The 19,033-nt window shown below is 44.5% G+C and overlaps 1 protein-coding gene across 12 annotated transcripts in view; it reads left to right on the forward strand.

Annotated features, from left to right (window-relative positions):
- The window catches only part of Myo3b (myosin IIIB), a 390,070-nt gene that overhangs the window by 140,751 nt on the left and 230,286 nt on the right, over positions 1 to 19,033 (forward strand). For 11 of the 12 annotated variants that reach the window (NM_177376.4, XM_017319039.1, XM_006499745.4 and 8 more), the window contains one exon: positions 9,667 to 9,732. The exons of the other annotated variant lie outside the window; for it this stretch is intronic. In NM_177376.4, coding sequence (NP_796350.2) covers positions 9,667 to 9,732 — 66 coding nt within the window. The remainder of the gene's footprint in view (positions 1 to 9,666; positions 9,733 to 19,033) is intronic. 12 annotated transcript variants of the gene reach the window in all.

Here is a 19,033-nt window from a genome sequence, read left to right on the forward strand (position 1 = left end):
TGGACTCTAAGCATTTCTCAGCTGTGGGTCAGATGCAAAGCTTTGTCACCAGAGGGCATTGGAAGGCCACTGCAGGAGGAAAGGCCACTGGTCTTTTATTTTTCCCTTGATGCTGGTCCCTTTGGCTCTCTGTGACATTTGAACACTCTGTGGTACTTACCTCCAATAAGGCCGCTACCTGGGGAGCCTCAAGGCAGCTTTTCCTGATTGCCAGCCCTCTCTTGTGTGTTGTAAAGAGAACTTTCTGTTACCAAGGGCCACTGTCCTTCCTAGTGTATCCTTCCCAGTGGGGGCTGGATCTCAGCTGGGATAAGTCGGACCATTTTTATTCCTTGCTAGAGGTAGCAGCTTCTCTCAGCTTCTATTCATTCAATATTCTTTAGTGTTCTCATTACTCCTATCCCATCAGCATCTCTCTGTTCAAACTACTCCTGAGTGGACCTAAACTGATGGATGAAAGGGGGCTCCCCGAAGTGATTTCTGAACATGATAAGTTTCAGGAGGAGGACAACAGGCAGAGAATCCTTTGTTTCTCCATGCAATCTGCCTGCAGTTTGCTCGGTCTTGGTGTAGTAAGCTTAGTAGTCAGAGCTCTGCAGCAAGAGTGGTACCTGTAGTGTGGTCCAGCCCAGCTCCATAGCTGTCAAACGTTGCCTTGCAATCTGAGAAAGCCCCTCTAAGTAAAACTGTGTCCTCCAAGGTCAGTTCCCTCAGTGACAACAGGGAGGGGTGAGAGCCTACCTGCTGACTGTTCATCTTGTCCCACAGTTGTTTCTCAGACCATGCAAGGGTTGTCCCTGCCTTGGTGATTTTCATATGAAGAGTTTAAATACCATACTACTAGAAAAAGCCGCAGCACTCCGGGGCAGGGGGATCACGGCATGTCGAAGGCCTGGCTTTGCCTACCCTCATCTTCTACTATATTACTGGGCTCTCATCCTACTTCATATAAAGCTAATTTCTCATAAGAGGCTAATCTAACGAGGGAGTGATGCTTACATCCAGAATGTTCAGACACGACAGAGCAATTCACTTTTATAGTGTATAATTCCAAGAAACCCACATATACAATTAAGGCTTTAATAATGAGGTGATATAGAGAGAGCATGATTTGAAATACACTTCTTTAAAGTCATGAATGTGTAGGGGCTGGAGAGATGGCTCAGTGGTTAAGAGCACGGACTGCTCTTCCAGAAGTCCTGAGTTCAATTCCCAGCAACCACATGGTGGCTCATAACCATCTGCAGTGAGATCTGATGCCCTCTTCTGGTGTGTCTGAAGACAGCAATGATGTACTCATATACATAAAATAAATAAATAATTCTTTTAAAAAATAAAGTCATGTATGTGTATGTGCATATGTGTGATCATGTGCACAGGAGGTCACAGGTAGATGTTCAGTGTCTTCCTCAGTTCCTTACCGCCTTATTTTTTGAGACAGTTTTCTCCCTTTTCCTGCAGCTCACCAGTTCAGATAGTCCAGTGGGTTCTAGGGATCTGGAAGCTCCAAGCTCTGGAGCTCTGAGGTTACAGACACAAGCGAGTTTGCCTGCCATTTATGTAGGGGATCTGAACTCAGGGTCTCATGCTTGAGTGGCAGGCACCTTATTGAGACTAAGCCATCTCCTCAGCCCCAAAGTTATAAATTCTTAAAGAACTGCGCTTGTGCAGGGCTGGCATGATGGGTCAATGGTTCTCTTGCCTTGTTCCCAAGACTTAACCACCTGAGTTCGATCCCTGAAACCTACATGGTAGAAGAGAAACATTGACTCCTGCAATCTTCTCACCTCCACACAAGTGTCATGACTTCCTCCTCCCCACCCCCTCACACACACACACACACACACACACACACACACACACACACAATTTTAATAATTAAATTAAACAAGAAACTATGTGTGGAAAAGAATAGGCTTTTGGCTTCTAGTTGTGTGAAGGGCCATGTAGGAGAAAGGTCATTAGCTAGCCCTGAGGCAAGGTCGAGTTCTCTGTCATGATGGACAGTAACAGTTGGATATGGTAGTGTTGCTGAGTTCCTGTTGAAGGAGAAAATTAAAGAACAGATGCCAGCCAATGACCACATTGACTCAAACAGCAAGCCGCACATCAACCTGTCCTTCATTTTGTTGTTGTTGTTTTGTTTTGTTTTTGTTTTTGTTTTTCGACAGCATTTACTCTTACCTCCACTTTGTCCGCATCACGTATGCAAGACTGAACTGCTTTGTGTCCTGTGCTCTTGTATGTTGTGTGAGGAGAATACAGTGAGAAATGAGGTTTGTGTGTTTTAGAGAGAATGGGAAACATCACTTAAGGCTTTTGTGAACTGAAATCTGGGGTAGTGGCCAAGGATTGATGAAGCTTGGTGACCCTCTCATCCTACATCCTCACCCGGCACCCTCTCGCCCTGTCTTTAGCACAGGCCTGGGTGATGTTAACTGCTGAAGATGTGAGGTTCTGAGATGACTTGAGGTTGACTCATCCAGAACTCCAAGCCAGAGGAAGTGAAGTCTGTGTCACTTCCAGACTCTAAGTGATTAAGAATGGGCTCACCGGGAGCCATGCACGTTGATGGAGTAACTTTACATTTTAATGATGGTAGCCTAACATTGCAGATGACATTGCTTAAGGAACAGGGGGAAAATATTACTAAGAATGAGAACCCGGCTGTGACGGCTCATGTTCTCTTCCGCTGCAGCATTTAGGAGATGGAGGAGGGAAGATCAGAAGCCCAAGGTCAGCCTTGGCTACACAAGGACCTGAGGCCAGCCTGGCGCACAGGAGAACTTGTAAAGCTAATAAGGTCTATTAGAATCAGCGTGGCACAGAGGCACATGCCTGAAGTCCCAGCACTTAGATGATCAAGCTCCAGGCCAACAAGGCAACAGAGGAAGACTCAAACCCCATCATCTCCCCTGCGAAAGAGAGAAAAGTGAAAGAACAGACAAGCTTGAAACTTCAGAAATACCCACCCTTATCGCCTTCCTCAGTTTGAACTATTATTGTGGAAGAAATTGTCATTGATATTAACCATAAAACTTGTACTTAGGCAGTGGTGGTCTACAAGCGACATGGCTCTGGTGCCTTTTGTCCCCACTTCCTTCCAGAAGCCCTCCCACCTGGTGTGCTTGCAAACAGCTTCTGTCTTCCTCCCCTGTTTTCCCTGAGGAATAGAAGTGATAATGGAGTCTTTCTAATGGCTACAGGTATTTAGCACAGGCATCTTTCCCACCCTGGAGCAATTGTTCATTCTTGATGGTGGTGTAGTTTACCATGAGATTGAGTTTTTTGTATCATCTTGTCTTGAGTTTAAAGAAATGTCTTCAACGATTGCTTTGAAATTTTGGACTTATTCTCCTTTGGCATAATTATAGCATATGTAAGTTTTAAACAGATCTTGGCCTGAGTCATGTTATTGGTCAGGTTCTTGCAAATGGTAGGAACCCCGTAGTGGGGTTCAAACCTTGATTTTGGTGGACCTGAGCATCTTCAGTTGCCATTCACAGGGCATCCTCTGGTGTTGTGGAGTTCTGCAGTTTCTCCACTCTGGAATTGCTCACTGAGTTATCCCCAGAAGGCCATGCAGGCAATGTCAGCTTTCTCGGCATTGAAGTCTCTTCAGATGATGGAAGTGTTTGCCAGTGAGAACTGTTTGCTACCAAAGAGCCTTTCCTTTAAAAATGAATTCATTTATTTGTATGTATGTGTGTGAGTGAGAGTGTGTGTGAATGTGTATGTGTGTATGTATGCACACAAACACACACGTGTGTATGTATGCTACTGCACATATGTGAAGATTAGAGGACAACTTTATGGAGTTGGTTCTCTCCTTCAACTTTTATGTGGGTCCCAAGGACTGAACTCAGGTCACCAGGCTTGCATGGCAAGCACCTTTACCCACTAAAGCCATTTTGCCAGCCCCCAAAGAAACCTTTAAAAGTTAGAAACCACAGGTGACAAATAACATTGGAAGCTTCTTCAACTTTCTTATAGCCAGAAAAATGGAGTTAATCTATATGTTTACCAATAGGTGATGGCTAAATAAACTATGATATGACTACATTGTGGACCACTGTTGAGGTATGGAGTTGACATGAGATGAGTTTTTAATTGGTATTTCAGGATGAAAAGAATAAAGAGCCAGGACACCACTTCTTTTCCTCCTCCTCCTCCTCCTCCTCCTCCTCCTCCTCCTCCTCCTTCTTCTTCTTCTTCTTCTAAGATTTATTTATTTTATGTATATGTGTGCACTGTAGCAGTCCTCAGATACACCAAAAGAGGGCATCCGATCCCATTACAGATGGTTGTGAGCTACCATGTGGTTGCTGGGAATTGAACTCAGGACCTCTGGAAGAGCAGTCAGTGCTCTTAACTGCTGAGCCATCTCTCCAGCCACTGAGCCAAGACACTTCTACTGCCAGAAACTCAGTCTCATTTCTACTACCAGAAAATATAAATAGGAAAATTAATACATCATAAAATATACACTGTACTTAGATGCTTACAGCACAAACATCAGTACATATATATTTATCACAGCTGTAATAAATGCACATAAAAAGCCTGAAGAAAGAACACTCACCATACTGCTGTAGGGGGAGGGTGAAGCTAGGTGTAGGGGGAGGGTGAAGTTAAGTGTTGGGGGAGGGTGAAGTTAGGTGTTGGGGGAGGGGAATCTTGCTTTTTACTCTATTGTTTCTGTATTGGAGGGATTTGTTATATAGTAAAATGGAATCGTGTAACGCAAATAAATGTAGACATTTTAAAAGAATTAAATTTGGACATGCAAGATGCAATCTAGGGCAAAACAGCCAATTTGAGGAGGATTGGGGTGTGATACTGAGGGACCAGATATAGGCACAAGCCCAACTATTTAACTCCATTAATGGGCTCTACTAATTGTAGTCAGAATGGCAGCTCCGTGGCTGTAGTTAATACTCTCCCAACGGTTTGATTGCACCCAAATGTCTTGGTTTATTGCTTTTATGAGTAAATAAGAATCCCTTTTGAACACATTGTGAGGTATTTAACTGTATGTTGGCTACAACTAGGGACCATACTTCATTTCTTCAATCTTCCTCTCTACATCCCCCCAACTCCCGCCCCGCAATATCCTCCTCCTCTGCAAATGGCTGTATGGCCCCTCTGCTCAGGACGTGTCTCAAAATTCACAGACCCCAGGAGACCCAGTTTAATGAACTTGGCCTTGTAGAGGGACCTCTCTTCACACCCTTGCTGAATGTGTTTCCTGTTTTTGACAACTTCATCTTGTACCTTGTTGAGGGTTGCTTGCTAATTGGTTTCTGTCATTTTCTGCATACATGTTCACTTAATTCATCTTCCGAAGTAACAGACTCTTCATGAATAGAAAACAGTGGCGTATATAGACGTTGAAGAAAGAAATGTCTTAACTTAAAGCCTGATTCTTTCACTCTTTCTGGATATTTTGGAGAGAGAGAAAAAAGAGTTTGTTTACAGGGTTTTATTGCCATGTGGTTTTTGTTTGTTTTGTTTTTGTTTTTGTTTGTTTGTTTTTTAAAGCAAGAGGGAACTAATATACAGTTGGGTGAGTTGGGAGGTAGAGAGGACCTAGGAGTAATTGGGCAGGAAAAACATGATCAAAGTATAATGTATAAATACTTTTCAATAAAAAAGTAACTAATAAAAATCAACCCAATTAAAAAGTAAGGCATGGAAGTGAAAAGACAGGATCTTGCTGGGGAGTCAAGGTTGGCCTTAAACGCATCATCCTAAATTCTGGGATTAGAGACAAGAACCATCACCCTAGCTGAAAATGTTTTGGAAGCTGTATTTTCCCCACCTATGAAAGTGAATAGATGCTCCTGATTTTACAAGATTTGGGGATGGTAAGACGACCTGCAAAGTGAAGCATTTGGCAGGAGTTATGGGGAACAAGAATTCAATATGACTCATATTGGCCTTTACCTTCTGTCTCCACCCCTCCATGGGAGTGTATACAATGGGCTGATGTCAGCTATGCCTACAATGGGACTTAAGTCTTTGTTTATAATTGTTGGATACTGTGGTAGTTTGCATTGATTGTCAGTTGGCTGGGTACATAGTCATTTTGGAGACAAATTTCTAGGCAGGTCTTAGAGGGGTTATCTTGATCAAGTTAACTGAAGTAGGAAGACACTTCCTCCCACCCCACCCGCCACGCTGGCACCACCACCAACAACTGTGGGCAGCATCATTCCCTAGGCTGGTGTCCTGGATTCTATAGAAAGGAGAAACCTTGTATAGAAAGGTGAGCACCAGAAACCATCATTCTCTGTTTCTTGATGGGGATACAGTGAGACCAGCTGCTTCTTAGTCTTACTACCATGCTTTCCTCACCACAACAGACTGTCCTTCAAACTGTGAGCCTGAGTAAACCCTCCCCTTCTGAAGTTGTTTTTGTCAGGTGTTTTGTTGCAGCAACAAGATAAGTAACAAACACAGATAGGTTCAAGGATGTGGGCACATTTGGGCTTCTATAGTATGGACTGAGGATTATAGGTCAAGTTCAACTCAAGTCAGCATTCTTTCCTTCAATATCTCCCTGCTTACTGTGGATAATTTACTCAGAATCTGCTTTCATTCAAAAGGGCTATTCCATGCTTTACTAGTTCTTGTGCTACTTTGGGGGCCAGGTTATACTGATTCCTGGCACTATTTCTTAACATTTGTGTATTTACTCAAGTAGCCACTTACTCATCAAACATTTATAGAATACTGTGTCTGGCTCGGTGGTTAAGAGTATGAGCTGCTCTTCCAGAGGACCTGGCTTCAATTCTCAGTACCTACATTGTGGTTCACAAACTACTGTACTTCTAGTCCAGAGATATTTGACACCCTCTCCCAGCTTCTGAGGCACCAGCACACCTGTGTTACAAAGACCTACAGGCAGGCAAAACATTGATAAACATAAAAATAAATAAATAAATAAAGTTTTTTTAAAAACCTACAAAATGCTATTGTATTAAGCATGATAGATAGACATGAAGAACGAACAAGAGCCCACCAGGTGGACAAATTGTGGAGATTCGCCATGTACGATGGTTCTGAGGCTGTAAAGGAGAGAATCTGGTGAGAGCTACAGGTTCTGGATGGAGGACATGGTTTGAAATGGATGGGTAGCTAAGAAAGATAACCTATACATTATGCAAAGGAGCTAATACTTGACCATGTTGGAAGCGTGGATCTGCAAAGAAATTTGAGCCAAGACACAACAAGGTCAAATGTGTATTGAGGAAATTCTCGCCACTGGACACCAGCTGGACTTCAGCGAGTGGAAGTGGAGAGGAGGAGGAAACATAGAGGCTCCTGGAGAAGTGTGGGCTGAGATGACAGATGGCTGGCTTGTTACATGAAAGAGGAACTCAGAAGACATGGTGCTTGATGGATGTATTCGGTCTCTGTTATTATCATAGCAAATTACCCTGAACTTAGCAGCTTAAAACAATCCAAATTTATTATCCTACAGTTCCGTAGCTTGGAAATCTGATGTGACTCCATGAGGCAAAACCCACGCAGTCAGCAGGGCTGTGTACTTTTCCTAAGGTTTAGGGAATAATTTGCTTTCTTGCTCCCTCAAGTTATAAGTCCATTCAGCCCCTTGTGTGTATAGAACCGAGAGTCCCTCATTTTTTCTGAGTCACAGTTGGGACTCAGCTCCATGTTGCAGGGGGTGCCTGCATCCCTGGCTCCATGGCCCGCTTGCTCCATCTTCACAGGCAGCAGGAGAGAGTTAGGTTTCTTTCACTGTGACTCTTTCCACCTCTTGCTTTGTGTGCATGTGTTTATATGTGTAAAGGGTGTGTGTGAGTGTGTGTGTGTGTACGTACATGTGTGAGTGTACATATAGAGGCTAGAGGTAAACCTCATGTGGCTTTAGTGCTGTCTGTGACCGTGGGCTTTCTCTATAGTTTAAGTTTAGCTACAAACCTCAGGTATTGAGGCAGGCCAAATTCAAACTGTTTTCCTTCAGATCCATCTTCATCTTACATTGCATTGCCCGTAAGTTTTATCCAAAGAAGAGTTGGTTATTCTGCATCTCGGGCCTGCTAGCCCCTTTATTCCATACACCAGCCAGGCTCAGCACACAGATGCACAGCAGTGAAGAAAAGAGGGAGTGTGTCTGTTCTCTTTGACTAGACTTTCTGGAAACACCATGGAAAATTTTGATTTGTACATCATTGGCCAGCATTCAGTCATACAGCCGCATGCAGCACCATGATGCCCAGGAACTTGTAGTCTTTGTTATGGTAGGAACGTCAGGTGTTGCAATCATGTTATGGGAAACACTTTCTATCTCTAGCTGTTCCTAAAGCGTCTCATGCCTCCATCCCTGGAAGCTAAGCAGGATTCTGCTTTAAGAAGCAGTTAGTACTCGAGCAAAACCAGAGATTAGATATAATGAGCTTAAACTGTACGGTTGTGACTTGGGTGTGTGGAAATGTTCTTTTATTTACTGAATTCAGTTTGTCCAACAGCCCTTATTTCCACTAATGACAAGGAGTAAGGTCAGTTCACTTCTGGTGTGTGTGTGTGTGTGTGTGTGTGTGTGTGTGTGCATGCACAAGTATGTGTGTGCGGGAATGTTTGTGCAAGGAAGAGTTTCATGTGCCCATGTACACTCATGTAGAACTCAAAGATATCTGGTGTTTTCCTCTATAGCCTCTCACTTTGCTTTTTGGGACAGAGTCTTTCACTGAACCAGAGTCTCACCGTTTCAGCTAGGCTGACTGCTCAGGAAGCTTCCAGATGTGCCTGACTCCACTACCCCACCTCTGAAGCTGGTGTTATAGGCCCTTGCAGGCGTGCCTCACTTTTATGTGGGTGGTAGGGATTCAAGTGCAGGTCCTCTTGCTTGCAGAGCAAGCACCTTACCCCCTGAGCCAAAGCCCCAGGCCCACTTCTGTGTGATATGTGAATCTTCTTTTGGAACTATTAGATAAATTTGAGTCTCTTACTTTTCCCCTCTGCTGTTTTCTCAGCAGAAGGTGGTCTAGTGAGACCCTTACCTAAGGACTTTCCTGATACTCTTCTGTTCTCATGGATCCCCTGTAGTCGGACATGGAACGTGTCTGCCTTCCTCCGAGAGCATCTTAGAAGCTGGGGCACCGTTTTAAGGCTCTCGATTTCTCCTCTGCCTATTGCAGAGGTTGGCACGTAGGAAACAGTTAAAATGTGACTGATGCAATCATGAGTAGGCTTTAGATGCGTCACATAATTAATTCAAATGGCACCATAATGATCTGAAAACTCTGCATAATTAAAAGTCTATTTCTCTGAGGCCCTAAGCATTGTGCTTATAGATTTCTTACAGCACCCATAATCCTCTGCTCTCAGATACAATGGTTTGTGTTTGGCTGGCTGCTCCTTAGAGCGTCTGCTCCTGAAGCTGGCCCTGCTCTGTGGGCCTCTCACTAGCACTGAGGCCAGGAGAAAGTGCTCTTCAACGGGGGAAAATGAGTGAGTCCAGGAGCAGGGACTGGGCCTCTGGGAGTTCCCACAAGGGAACGATTCCCACCTGGGAAGGTGCAGAGACAATTGTTTCCCCAGCTGTTTAGAAGGGCACCCACAAACACCAGTTGATATTCTGCCCTTTATCAAACCTCAGTTTACTTTAATGAAAAACACTGCTTTTTTTTTTTCTTTCAGAAACCCTCCACCCACTTTGCTGCACCCTGACAGCTGGTGTGAGGAATTTAACCACTTCATTTCACAGTGAGTATGTCTTCCTCTGCGGACTGCCTATGCAGCCAGGCCTCTACATGCAATTCCAGAAATCCAAGCTGGGGAACTTGCTCAGCGCTAGCTAAGCCTGCTAGCTGTGGCCCAGGGGTTGCTCTAGTAAACAGTTTTAGGAGCCTTTACAGAATCTGAAGAATGAGGAGTTTCATTTGGTGCCAACCATTCCCAGTCTGCATTAGCAGACTGTTCCGTAGAAGAGGGGATCCGCACCCAGGGATCCATCCCATAATCAGCCTCCAAACGCAGACACCATTGCATACACCAACAAGATTTTGCTGAAAGGACCCTGATATAGCTGTCTCTTGTGAGGCTATGCCGGTGCCTGGCAAACACAGAAATGGATGCTCACAGTCAGCTATTGGATGGAACACAGGGCCCCCAATGGAGGAGCTAGAGAAAGTACCCAAGGAGCTAAAGGGGTCTGCAACCCTAAAGTTGGAACAACAATATGAACTAACCAGTACCCCCAGAGCTTGTGTCTCTAGCTGCATACGTATCAGAAGATGGCCTAGTCGGCCATCAGTGGAAAGAGAAGCCCCTTGGTCTTGCAAACTTTATATGCCTCAGTACAGGGGAACGCCAGGGCCAAGAAGTGGGAGTAGGTGGGTAGGAGGGGGGAGAGGGGAGGGTATGGGGGAACCTTTGGGATAGCATTTGAAATGTAAATGAAGAAAATACCTACTAAAAATTGGAAGAAAAAAAAAAGAAGAGGGACTGATGTCTCTAACTGATGTCTGCTCTGGAAAAAGAGAGACACAGGAAATTGCAGTCTTTACAGAGATGGCAGTTAGCTAGCTGGGCTTTGCTCTAGGGATTTTGCTAAAGGCCTCGGGCAACCTTTTCCAAGAGGAGAAAGGTAGCATCTTTGGCCTAAGGCATCAAGGTATGGTGTCCTAGCCAATATTCAAGAACAAGAGGAAAACCCTGCTGAGTGGCGTGAGACCCCTGCTGGGAAGCACACCACCAGGCCACTCGTACTAACACTGAGACCATCAGATTAACAGAGAGACCAAAGAGCGACTCAGTGCTGAGATCATGGGTTTGGGACCTGGTCCCGGGAGAGGGCCACATTAGTAAAATCCATGGAAGATGAAGGAGCTTTGGCTTGAGGAAGCCCCAAAGCTCTACACGAGGACTCAGGGATGGAGGGAGAAGGGATCGTTACCAGGCACTCCCAGATACGAGAGCTGGGAATAGATGCCCCACACCCGAATCCAACAGGAGCTCCAGAGACGGTGGGAGCAGAGAGGAAATGATCACAGCTGCTGATAAATAGAATGTAGGGGAGGAAAACACACTTTTCCCCCTTATTTATGCTTATGTGCAGTCTTATCTTCTATAAAGAGTTATAGTAACAAATCAAACAGGATATCCTCCTTCATCACCGTCTAGATCTACAGTCTTTACCCACAATCCCTAAATCCAAAGAGCCCCGAAAATAGAAGTTATTTTGTCGTTGATTCATCCAGCAGCAAAGCCTTGACCTTAAGTGACCTGATGGGGGGAGGGCAACATGTGCCCTGAACTGATGAGGGGTTATTTATAGTCATTATCTTTCTTCGTGTGAATATTCATGTGTTTCAATGCAGATATTTTCCTATTTGATGATAGTGTCCTGGCCCAGATCCTTCTGCAATGTTACATAATGTGCAACAAATGTAGCAGTTTGGCTGTCTAAAATTTGATCAACTTTAGAATTCTAAACATGCTTGACCCCAAAGGAGTTTGTATGAGAGTCTGAGTTTGTATTTCATTTCCATTTCAAATGCAACGGAGCTCAGGGTCCTGAAAATTGTTTGTTTGTCTAATCCCTCCTGGACCCATGTCATGTCCTTCCGTACAGAAGAGTGGGGAGGTGGGAGGATGGGACTCAGAGAATGCTACCAAGAGACATGGTGTTGGAAGGTGACTGCGAAGTTAGGGTCAAGGGAAGACTCAGAGAATGCTAACAAGAGAGTGAAGTGCTGGAGAGTGAAGTCAGGGCCAGGCTGGAGGACATACCCTTGCCCTTCAGCTTGACTTCATCATTCTTCCCCTAACTCCAGAATGAGTGGGATTGCCACAAATCACAGTGACTGGCTACAGACCCTTGTAGGTGGACAACGCTCGTGTGGGAGCCGAGAAAGGACCGCTTCTGAGAGCTGGGACCTACAGGAAGAGACAGAGGGAACAGAGGAAATGGAAGAGCCAAAGACAAATGTGGCAGTGGCTTGTACCACATTTCAGAGCATCATGGCGGGGGTGTTGGGGGAGGAGAGAGAGACAGAGACACAGAGAGTGAGACAGAAAGAGAGAGAGACAGAGAGAGAGAGAGAGAGGTCTGGATCCAAAGATTTTCCCTTTCGTGTCATTGCTGCACAGATAACCTTGATCAACCTTCTCTGAAGCTGGCCTAGAAAAATCCATTACATATTCACAAATACAGCTTCCCATTCCACCACTCTGCAAAGATGTGATTTGACTCACAAGTTCGGCTTAAGTGTCTTTTTTTTCAAGAGTATGGTTGTATTCTTGAACCAGCAGTGTTGCTCCCATGAATTTAAGGGTAAGAGACACAGCTGATGGCAAGTGAACACTTCTAGGGTTGTGCTGGCTAGAGAGTGTCTCCCTAGTCTTTGTTTTCATCTGGCAAGTCCCATGGGAGGTCCATTCTAATCTGGTTATGTTTTCCAATGTTGGTGTTTCCAGTTGTACTCATCCCAAGTTACTTTAGATCTTGAAAGGTCTGGAACACTGAAAAGGAGAGCAAACGCAGAAAACAATGCCTTTGAGTGTGGTGGTTTGAATGAAAATGCTCCCCCCCCAATAGGCTGGTAGAGAGTGGCACTATAAGGAGGTGTGGCCTTGTTGGAAGAAGTATATCACTGAGGGTGGGCTCTGAGGTCTCAAATGCTCAAGCCCGGCCCAGTATGACTATTTTCTTCTCGCTGTCTGGGGATCCAGATGAACTTTCAGCTCCTTTGCCAGCACCATGTCTGCCTGCACACTGCCATGCTTCCTGCCATGATAATTGACTGAATCTCTGAAACTGTAAGCCAGCCCCACTTAGATGTCTTCCTTTATAAGAGTTGCCATGGTCATGGTGTCTCTTCACATCAGTAAAACTCTAAGACAGACAGAGAAAGCAATCAGGAGCAAAGAAAGAAGGAACTCTTAATGAAAACACAGAGGGAAAGACCCTGATAAGTTTTAATAAGCTGGGAAGGCAAATGGAACTTGGGTGACTATGTGTTTTATTATTAATTTGAGATATGAAAACACATCATCACCCCCCTATTATATTTCCTCTCCCACCCACCCCCAACTCCTCTCCATCTTTGGTACTGAAAATTAATCCTAAGACCTCAGGCATGCTAGGAAAGTTCTCTACATTGATCTCTATCAGTCATTAAGTTACCTGGACTGGCTGGAACTCACTCTGAAATCTAGTCAGGTTTTAAATTTGTTATTCTCCTGTCTTAGCTTTCCAAGTAGCTGGTATTATAGGTCTGTACCACCAGGCCCAGCGAGCTTCTCTTTCTTTAATGTATTATCTTATTTCCTCTATAATGAAAATACTACATGTGGTTCCAAGTTCTTTCTTGACCACATGCCTCCGATCCAACTTTCTCCATAGCATCTTAGATTCTTCAACCATGTATTCTTCTTCTACAGTCTTTTTAGTAATAACTCTGAACCATTGAAGACTGACCATTACATTTCACATCTTGGGTTAGTGTGATGGTTAGCTTTGACTTTTACATAGCCTAGAGTCCTCTGGGAAGACAGTTTCAATGAGGGATTGTCTACAGTTGGTTGGCCTGTAGGCATGCCTGTGGGGGGTTGTCTTAATTAAGCTAATCAGTGTGGGAAGACCTAGCCCACTGCGAGCAGTACCATTCCCTAGGCAGGGGATCCTGAACAGTGTAAGAGTACAGCACAAATCAAATCAAGCATAAATAAGCAACCAAGTGACCATGCAAGTATCCTTTTCTCCTCTGCTCTTGGCTATGGATGTGACTAGCTGGTTCAAGCTCCTGCTGCTGCAAATTTCCCACAGTGGTGGACTGTCTCCTGGATTGATAGCTAAAACAAATCCTTTCTCCCTTACATTGCTTAGTAACTGAAATGAAACAGATAGAAACAAGCTTGTTGGCCTGGAGAGATAGCTTTATGGTTAAGGGCACTGACTACTCTTCTTTCAGAGGTCCTGAGTTCAATTCCCAGCACCACATGGTGGCTCACAACCACTGTAATGGGATCCGATGCCCTCTTCTGGTGTGTCTCAAGACAGCTACTGTATGTGTGTGTGTGTGTGTGTATATATATTTTTTTTTTAAAAAAGAAACCTGTCTGTCATTTCTAAATACTGCCTCCCACCCCTACCCCATGACAGGGTTTCATGTCTCAGGTTGCCATCAAAGTTGGATATGTAACTAGTGGTGGCCTTAGCTTTCTTATCCTGAGAGCTAGGATCACAGGCATGTACTACCGTGCCCAATCTCTGTAAGTGCTGGACATGCTTAGCATCTCTGCCTCATCCCTAGACCCATCCTTTGACTTTGTAGATGAGACTGCCTGCTGTAGCCTGCTATCGCTCAGCTACCAAATGCACTTACGACCAAACATGATTCCATTAGGCTTATCCAAATCTGCAGCTGACTGTAAACACTGACACACCATGCATTGGAAATGTCTATTTAGAGAGCTCCCGTTTGCTTTTGTACTTACCAGCTCCTACTGAGAGAAACAAATGGGGAATAAACACCTCCCGACGATAAGCCTTTCATCACTGGAGGTACTAGTTAGGAAAGAAAATATCTTGAGAGTTTTGGTAAAATTGTTTTAAGGTGGAATCATTCAGATAACTGATTCTTTCTCTTTATAGAATAAGCCACGAGGGTCACTACCTAGATTTGCTCTAGAAATAAACAAGGCTAGAAATATCTTCTTTAAAAAGATTTTATTATTTTTACTATGTGTGTATGTGCTTTGGGTATATGACTACAGGTGCCATTGGAGGCCAGAAGAGGGCGTCAGATTCCCCTGGAGCTAGAGTCACAGGCAGTTGTGAGCTGCCTGATGTGGATGCTGGGAACTGAACTCTGGTTCCCTGCAAGAGCTGTATTCACTCTTATCCTCTGAGCTATCTCTTTAGCCTGGCTAGTAATGCCTATTTTTGTGGTTATTTGATTGGGTGGGATTTTGTTGCTGTTGTTTGCTTGTTTGTTTGTTTTTCAAGATAGGGTTTCTCTGTTTATCCTTGGCTATCCTGGAATTTGCTTTGTTGACCAGGCTGGCCTTAAACTCAGAGATCCAACTGTCTCTGTCTCCTGAGTGCTGTGATTGAAGATGTGTGCTACCGCTGCCTGGCTTAAGTTTCTCCCTTTCTCTCTCTCTCTCTCTCTCTCTCTCTCTCTCTCTCTCTCTCTCTCTCTCTCTCTCCCACTCTCTCTTGCTCAGATTTATTTATATGTATATTTTACATCAGAAGAAAGAATCAGATCCCATGGGACTACAGACTGTTGTGAGCCACTCCAGGTACTGGAAATTGAACTAAGAGCCTCTGGAAGAGCGGCTCACTCGTGCTCTTAACTGGGCAGCCACAGCTGTAACACCCTCTGATACTCTGTTGCCATGTGACCTCTGAACCAAAGCGAGGTTGTTAATGTGTTCCTTTTCTCATTGGCTCATGGTTTGGGGATCTACTCCATCATGGAGGAGGCTCCACCCGTGTGGTGGGAGCTTGCAGCCACTTCTCACTGCATGGTTCTCATCAAGAAGCAGAGAATGCTCAGGCAGAGGTGGAGCTGACAAAAGTCCTGGTCCACACACCAGTGAGCCAGGTCTTCTAGAGAGGCCCCACCTTCAAAAGGCTCCACCACCTCCTCCCAAAGTACCATTAGCTGCAGACAAAGCATTCAAAACACATGGCCTATGGGACACACAGTCATGGGTGTCACTGGGACAAGAGTCACTGGGACTGCTTACCAGAGGGCTGGAGGACATGCTTCTGATTTGCCATGGCATCTGGCTACAGCCTGTAGCCGAATAGGCAGGGTCAGGAATGCTGAGATATGCCGAGATAGTGTTTTTTAGCCTCCTTATTTGGCAGCAAGAAGAAAAGACCAAGTTAAAAAAAAAAAAAAAAGTCCTAAAAGCCTGAAATCCCATTAGCAAACCTGTCTTGGAGTTACAAAGAGAAAAGGAAGCCCCCATAACCCTGGCTGGTTCTGAACCTTGGTTGTTGGTGATAATTGACTCATTTATATGAGTTAGTTACACATTTGTCAAAGCATGCCTCCTGACAGCTTAGTTATGATAAATTAAACACAGTACTCGCATAAATTCTGCACTGCTCTTTATCCATGTTCTGGGACCCTGCCTGATGTTTTTTGTCACCGCTATAATAAGTGGCTGGCTTTGCAGCGATTTCATTATCAGCACTTTCCCCAATGGCTGGAGCTATTTGCATAACAAGTCTATCTGGTTCAAATATGGGCCAGACTGCGGCTACTTGCTAAGAGGCTCCCGGCAGAAGTCGCCTTTTGGTAAGATAACAGTAATTTTCATTTGCGAACTTCACCTTGGTCCCCAGGGAGACCTCCTCTCCCCTTTAAGTTCAACCTAATTTAAGGCCATTGGTCTAAATAGTAAAACTACTTTCCCAACCAGAAGGTATTTGCCTCTCACACTTTTGAGGTTTTAGTAGGAGTCAGTTTCAGGACATCAGTGGCTTTTTGAGATGATTAGTCAGACAATAAAGATGGGCTTGCTTCAAGAGCAAATCCACTAAGAGCATTCTGGCTGCTCAGCCCAAAAGTTAATGAATGATGATCACCCCCACAAGCTGCTGTTTTGGGGTGGCTGCTCTGGTAGCAAAGGGAAGAAAAGTCTTGTCTCTTCTCACTGATTCCAAGATTCATGGAGGACACCCCTCTGACAAAAGGAAGGTTAATAAGAAAAGCCCGAGACTGTCTTTAATGTAAGCATTAGGTGACTTCCAGAAGTGAAGATCCCAAGACCCAGGCAGCCTGTGTGCTCCTTGTTTTCATGAAGAATGAAAAAAAGTAGAACTGAGGAAAAGGGGGTCAGACCTCTTTGATAAATGGGGGGGGGGGCACTCAGCAAGGTCTGTCTGTCCACAGATTCTCCTCAGCCTCTCAGTATGATCTTCCTCTTCCCAGGTGTAGTGCAAGATACATGTCACTTGAGGGATTTTAATAAGGAAACTCAGAAGGGTCCTCCTAACTTCTAAACAGTTTCTGTGTTTGGGGGGAGTGTTTCTAGTCCCCTAGTCGATGGCTGACATTTAAGCCATGACTGTCCTCAACTAAGTACCATGCCTGAAAACTGCCAGCCAGTCACAAAATGTTGGGGCTTCTTTTCAGTAGCCTTCTCATGACACTGATAGATATAAACAGCTGCCCTGAATATCATTAAGATGCTATCACTGACCTTGAGAAAGGGTATTTCACTTACTTAATCCTTAAAGACAAAGACCCATATTTACAGCTCTTGCTTGCTCTGCAGGTCTGCCTGAGGACAGGCCCGTGCTCTTGGCTTTAGCTGAATTTTCCTCAAGCCAACAGTTCTGAGCTCTTGTCTTTCTCCACTCTGTTGTTCAAGGCTACTTAATTCTACCTGGCTTTCTAGTATCGGGGAACTGCACACAACTGTACATATCCTAACCTAGAGTCTTACTGTGGTCTGCAGAGTTCTCTGGTTTTTACATCTTGTTAGGACCCCAGGAACCGTACAAATGGTTAACTCCTCCAGGAGCCGAGTGGGTCCACTGTAACCTTTATTTACACCACTTTTCACGTTGGTAATTCTAATTAAAATGAGCAGCAGTATCTCCAGACACACTCTTCCTTTTGGATTTATTTAGCCAATGATTAGCTATTGTGGCTTCTTGAATTAATTAGCATCTCTTGAGCTACCGGGAATTAGTGGATTAGTGAAAACTCATGGAAAAGGTCGAAATACTCTAAATTAAAACCTAACAAACTCTCCCTTGCCCTCCTCACATGCATTGATCCTGTTTTGAAAAATTGAGATTTTTCCCTCCCTTCACGAGAAGAATAAAGTTATGAGTTTCAAGGTTATACTTCTAAGAGGTATCTAATTTAGATTTCCTGATGGGCATTTTAACTTTCTGGCAGCTTTGCACAATTATTGCTGTGACTGTATCATGTGGTCACATCTTGTTGCAAAAGTAGATAAGAAATGGTCACTGGGTTGGGCAACAGTGGGCCCAACATGTCCCTAAATGGCCACTATCCCTAAATAAAGGGGAGAGCACAGAGAGAGACAGCCATTTGTATGAATTTGGATAGGAAGGTGCCTGGTTCCAGACAGCCAGAGCAACAGCCAGCAAATGTTAAGGATGGCTGTTCTTCCAAACAGCTGCTAAGAGTCTGGAAGGAAGATGAGTGGGACCCACAGGGCAGAGTCATACAGCAGAGCGAGTATCCGAGGTTGAGGAGGAGCTGGTATAATCTCAGCCATGCTGATCTGGAAGAGATGGAAAGTAGTGGGCCGCTGGCAGGGCTCCTGGAGTGGCTGCCCTCCTGGGGTTTTTCCCAAGAGCTTTCCTGCTTCCAAGTAACACCCAGCTGTTCCCTGGCTGGTGCTGTTCTGAGGCCCCTTCCACATCGTGGCTTCCGCAGGCTGGGATGGGGAGTGGGTGGGGAAGAAGGAAAGCTGACTCTGGGTCAGTTAGGACTGTAATTAGAGAAGGAAAGGCAGGCCCATGTGCCAGTCCTACATTTTTCCAGCCTTAATATAGCAGAGGTTGCCTAGAAATCAAGATCCTCCTGCCTCAGCCTCCTAAACTCTAGGGTTGTAGATGTATGTCATTATGCCCAGCGTGATTTGATTTTGGATTGAAGGGGTATTTATTGGGTTCAAAAAATAGTTTTATTTTAAAATAGATATTTTAATGAGATAATAGGAATTCTGTCTTTAACTTAGTACAGAAGCTTAAATCACCAGGCTCCGCAGTGTCCTGCACTTCACTTTTGTTATTCAAGGCGGGGATTGAACCGTATCCCTCAAAATCCACGTGGTTCCATCCTCGGTACCTCAGATAAGACTTTATGTGGTAACAGGCCTTTGCAGATGAAATTAGCTAAGATAAAGACATACTGAGGCATGGTGGGGCCTAACCTGAGAAAGTAGGTATCTAGAGAGAGAGAGAGGGAGAGAGAGAGGCAGAGACAGAGACAGACAGACAGACAGACAGACAAATTTAGGTGTTGTATTTGTCAGTTATATATTCATTATTAAGGCT

The sequence above is a fragment of the Mus musculus genome, chromosome 2 (genome assembly GCF_000001635.26).
Source record: "Mus musculus strain C57BL/6J chromosome 2, GRCm38.p6 C57BL/6J".
NCBI lineage: Eukaryota > Metazoa > Chordata > Mammalia > Rodentia > Muridae > Mus > Mus musculus.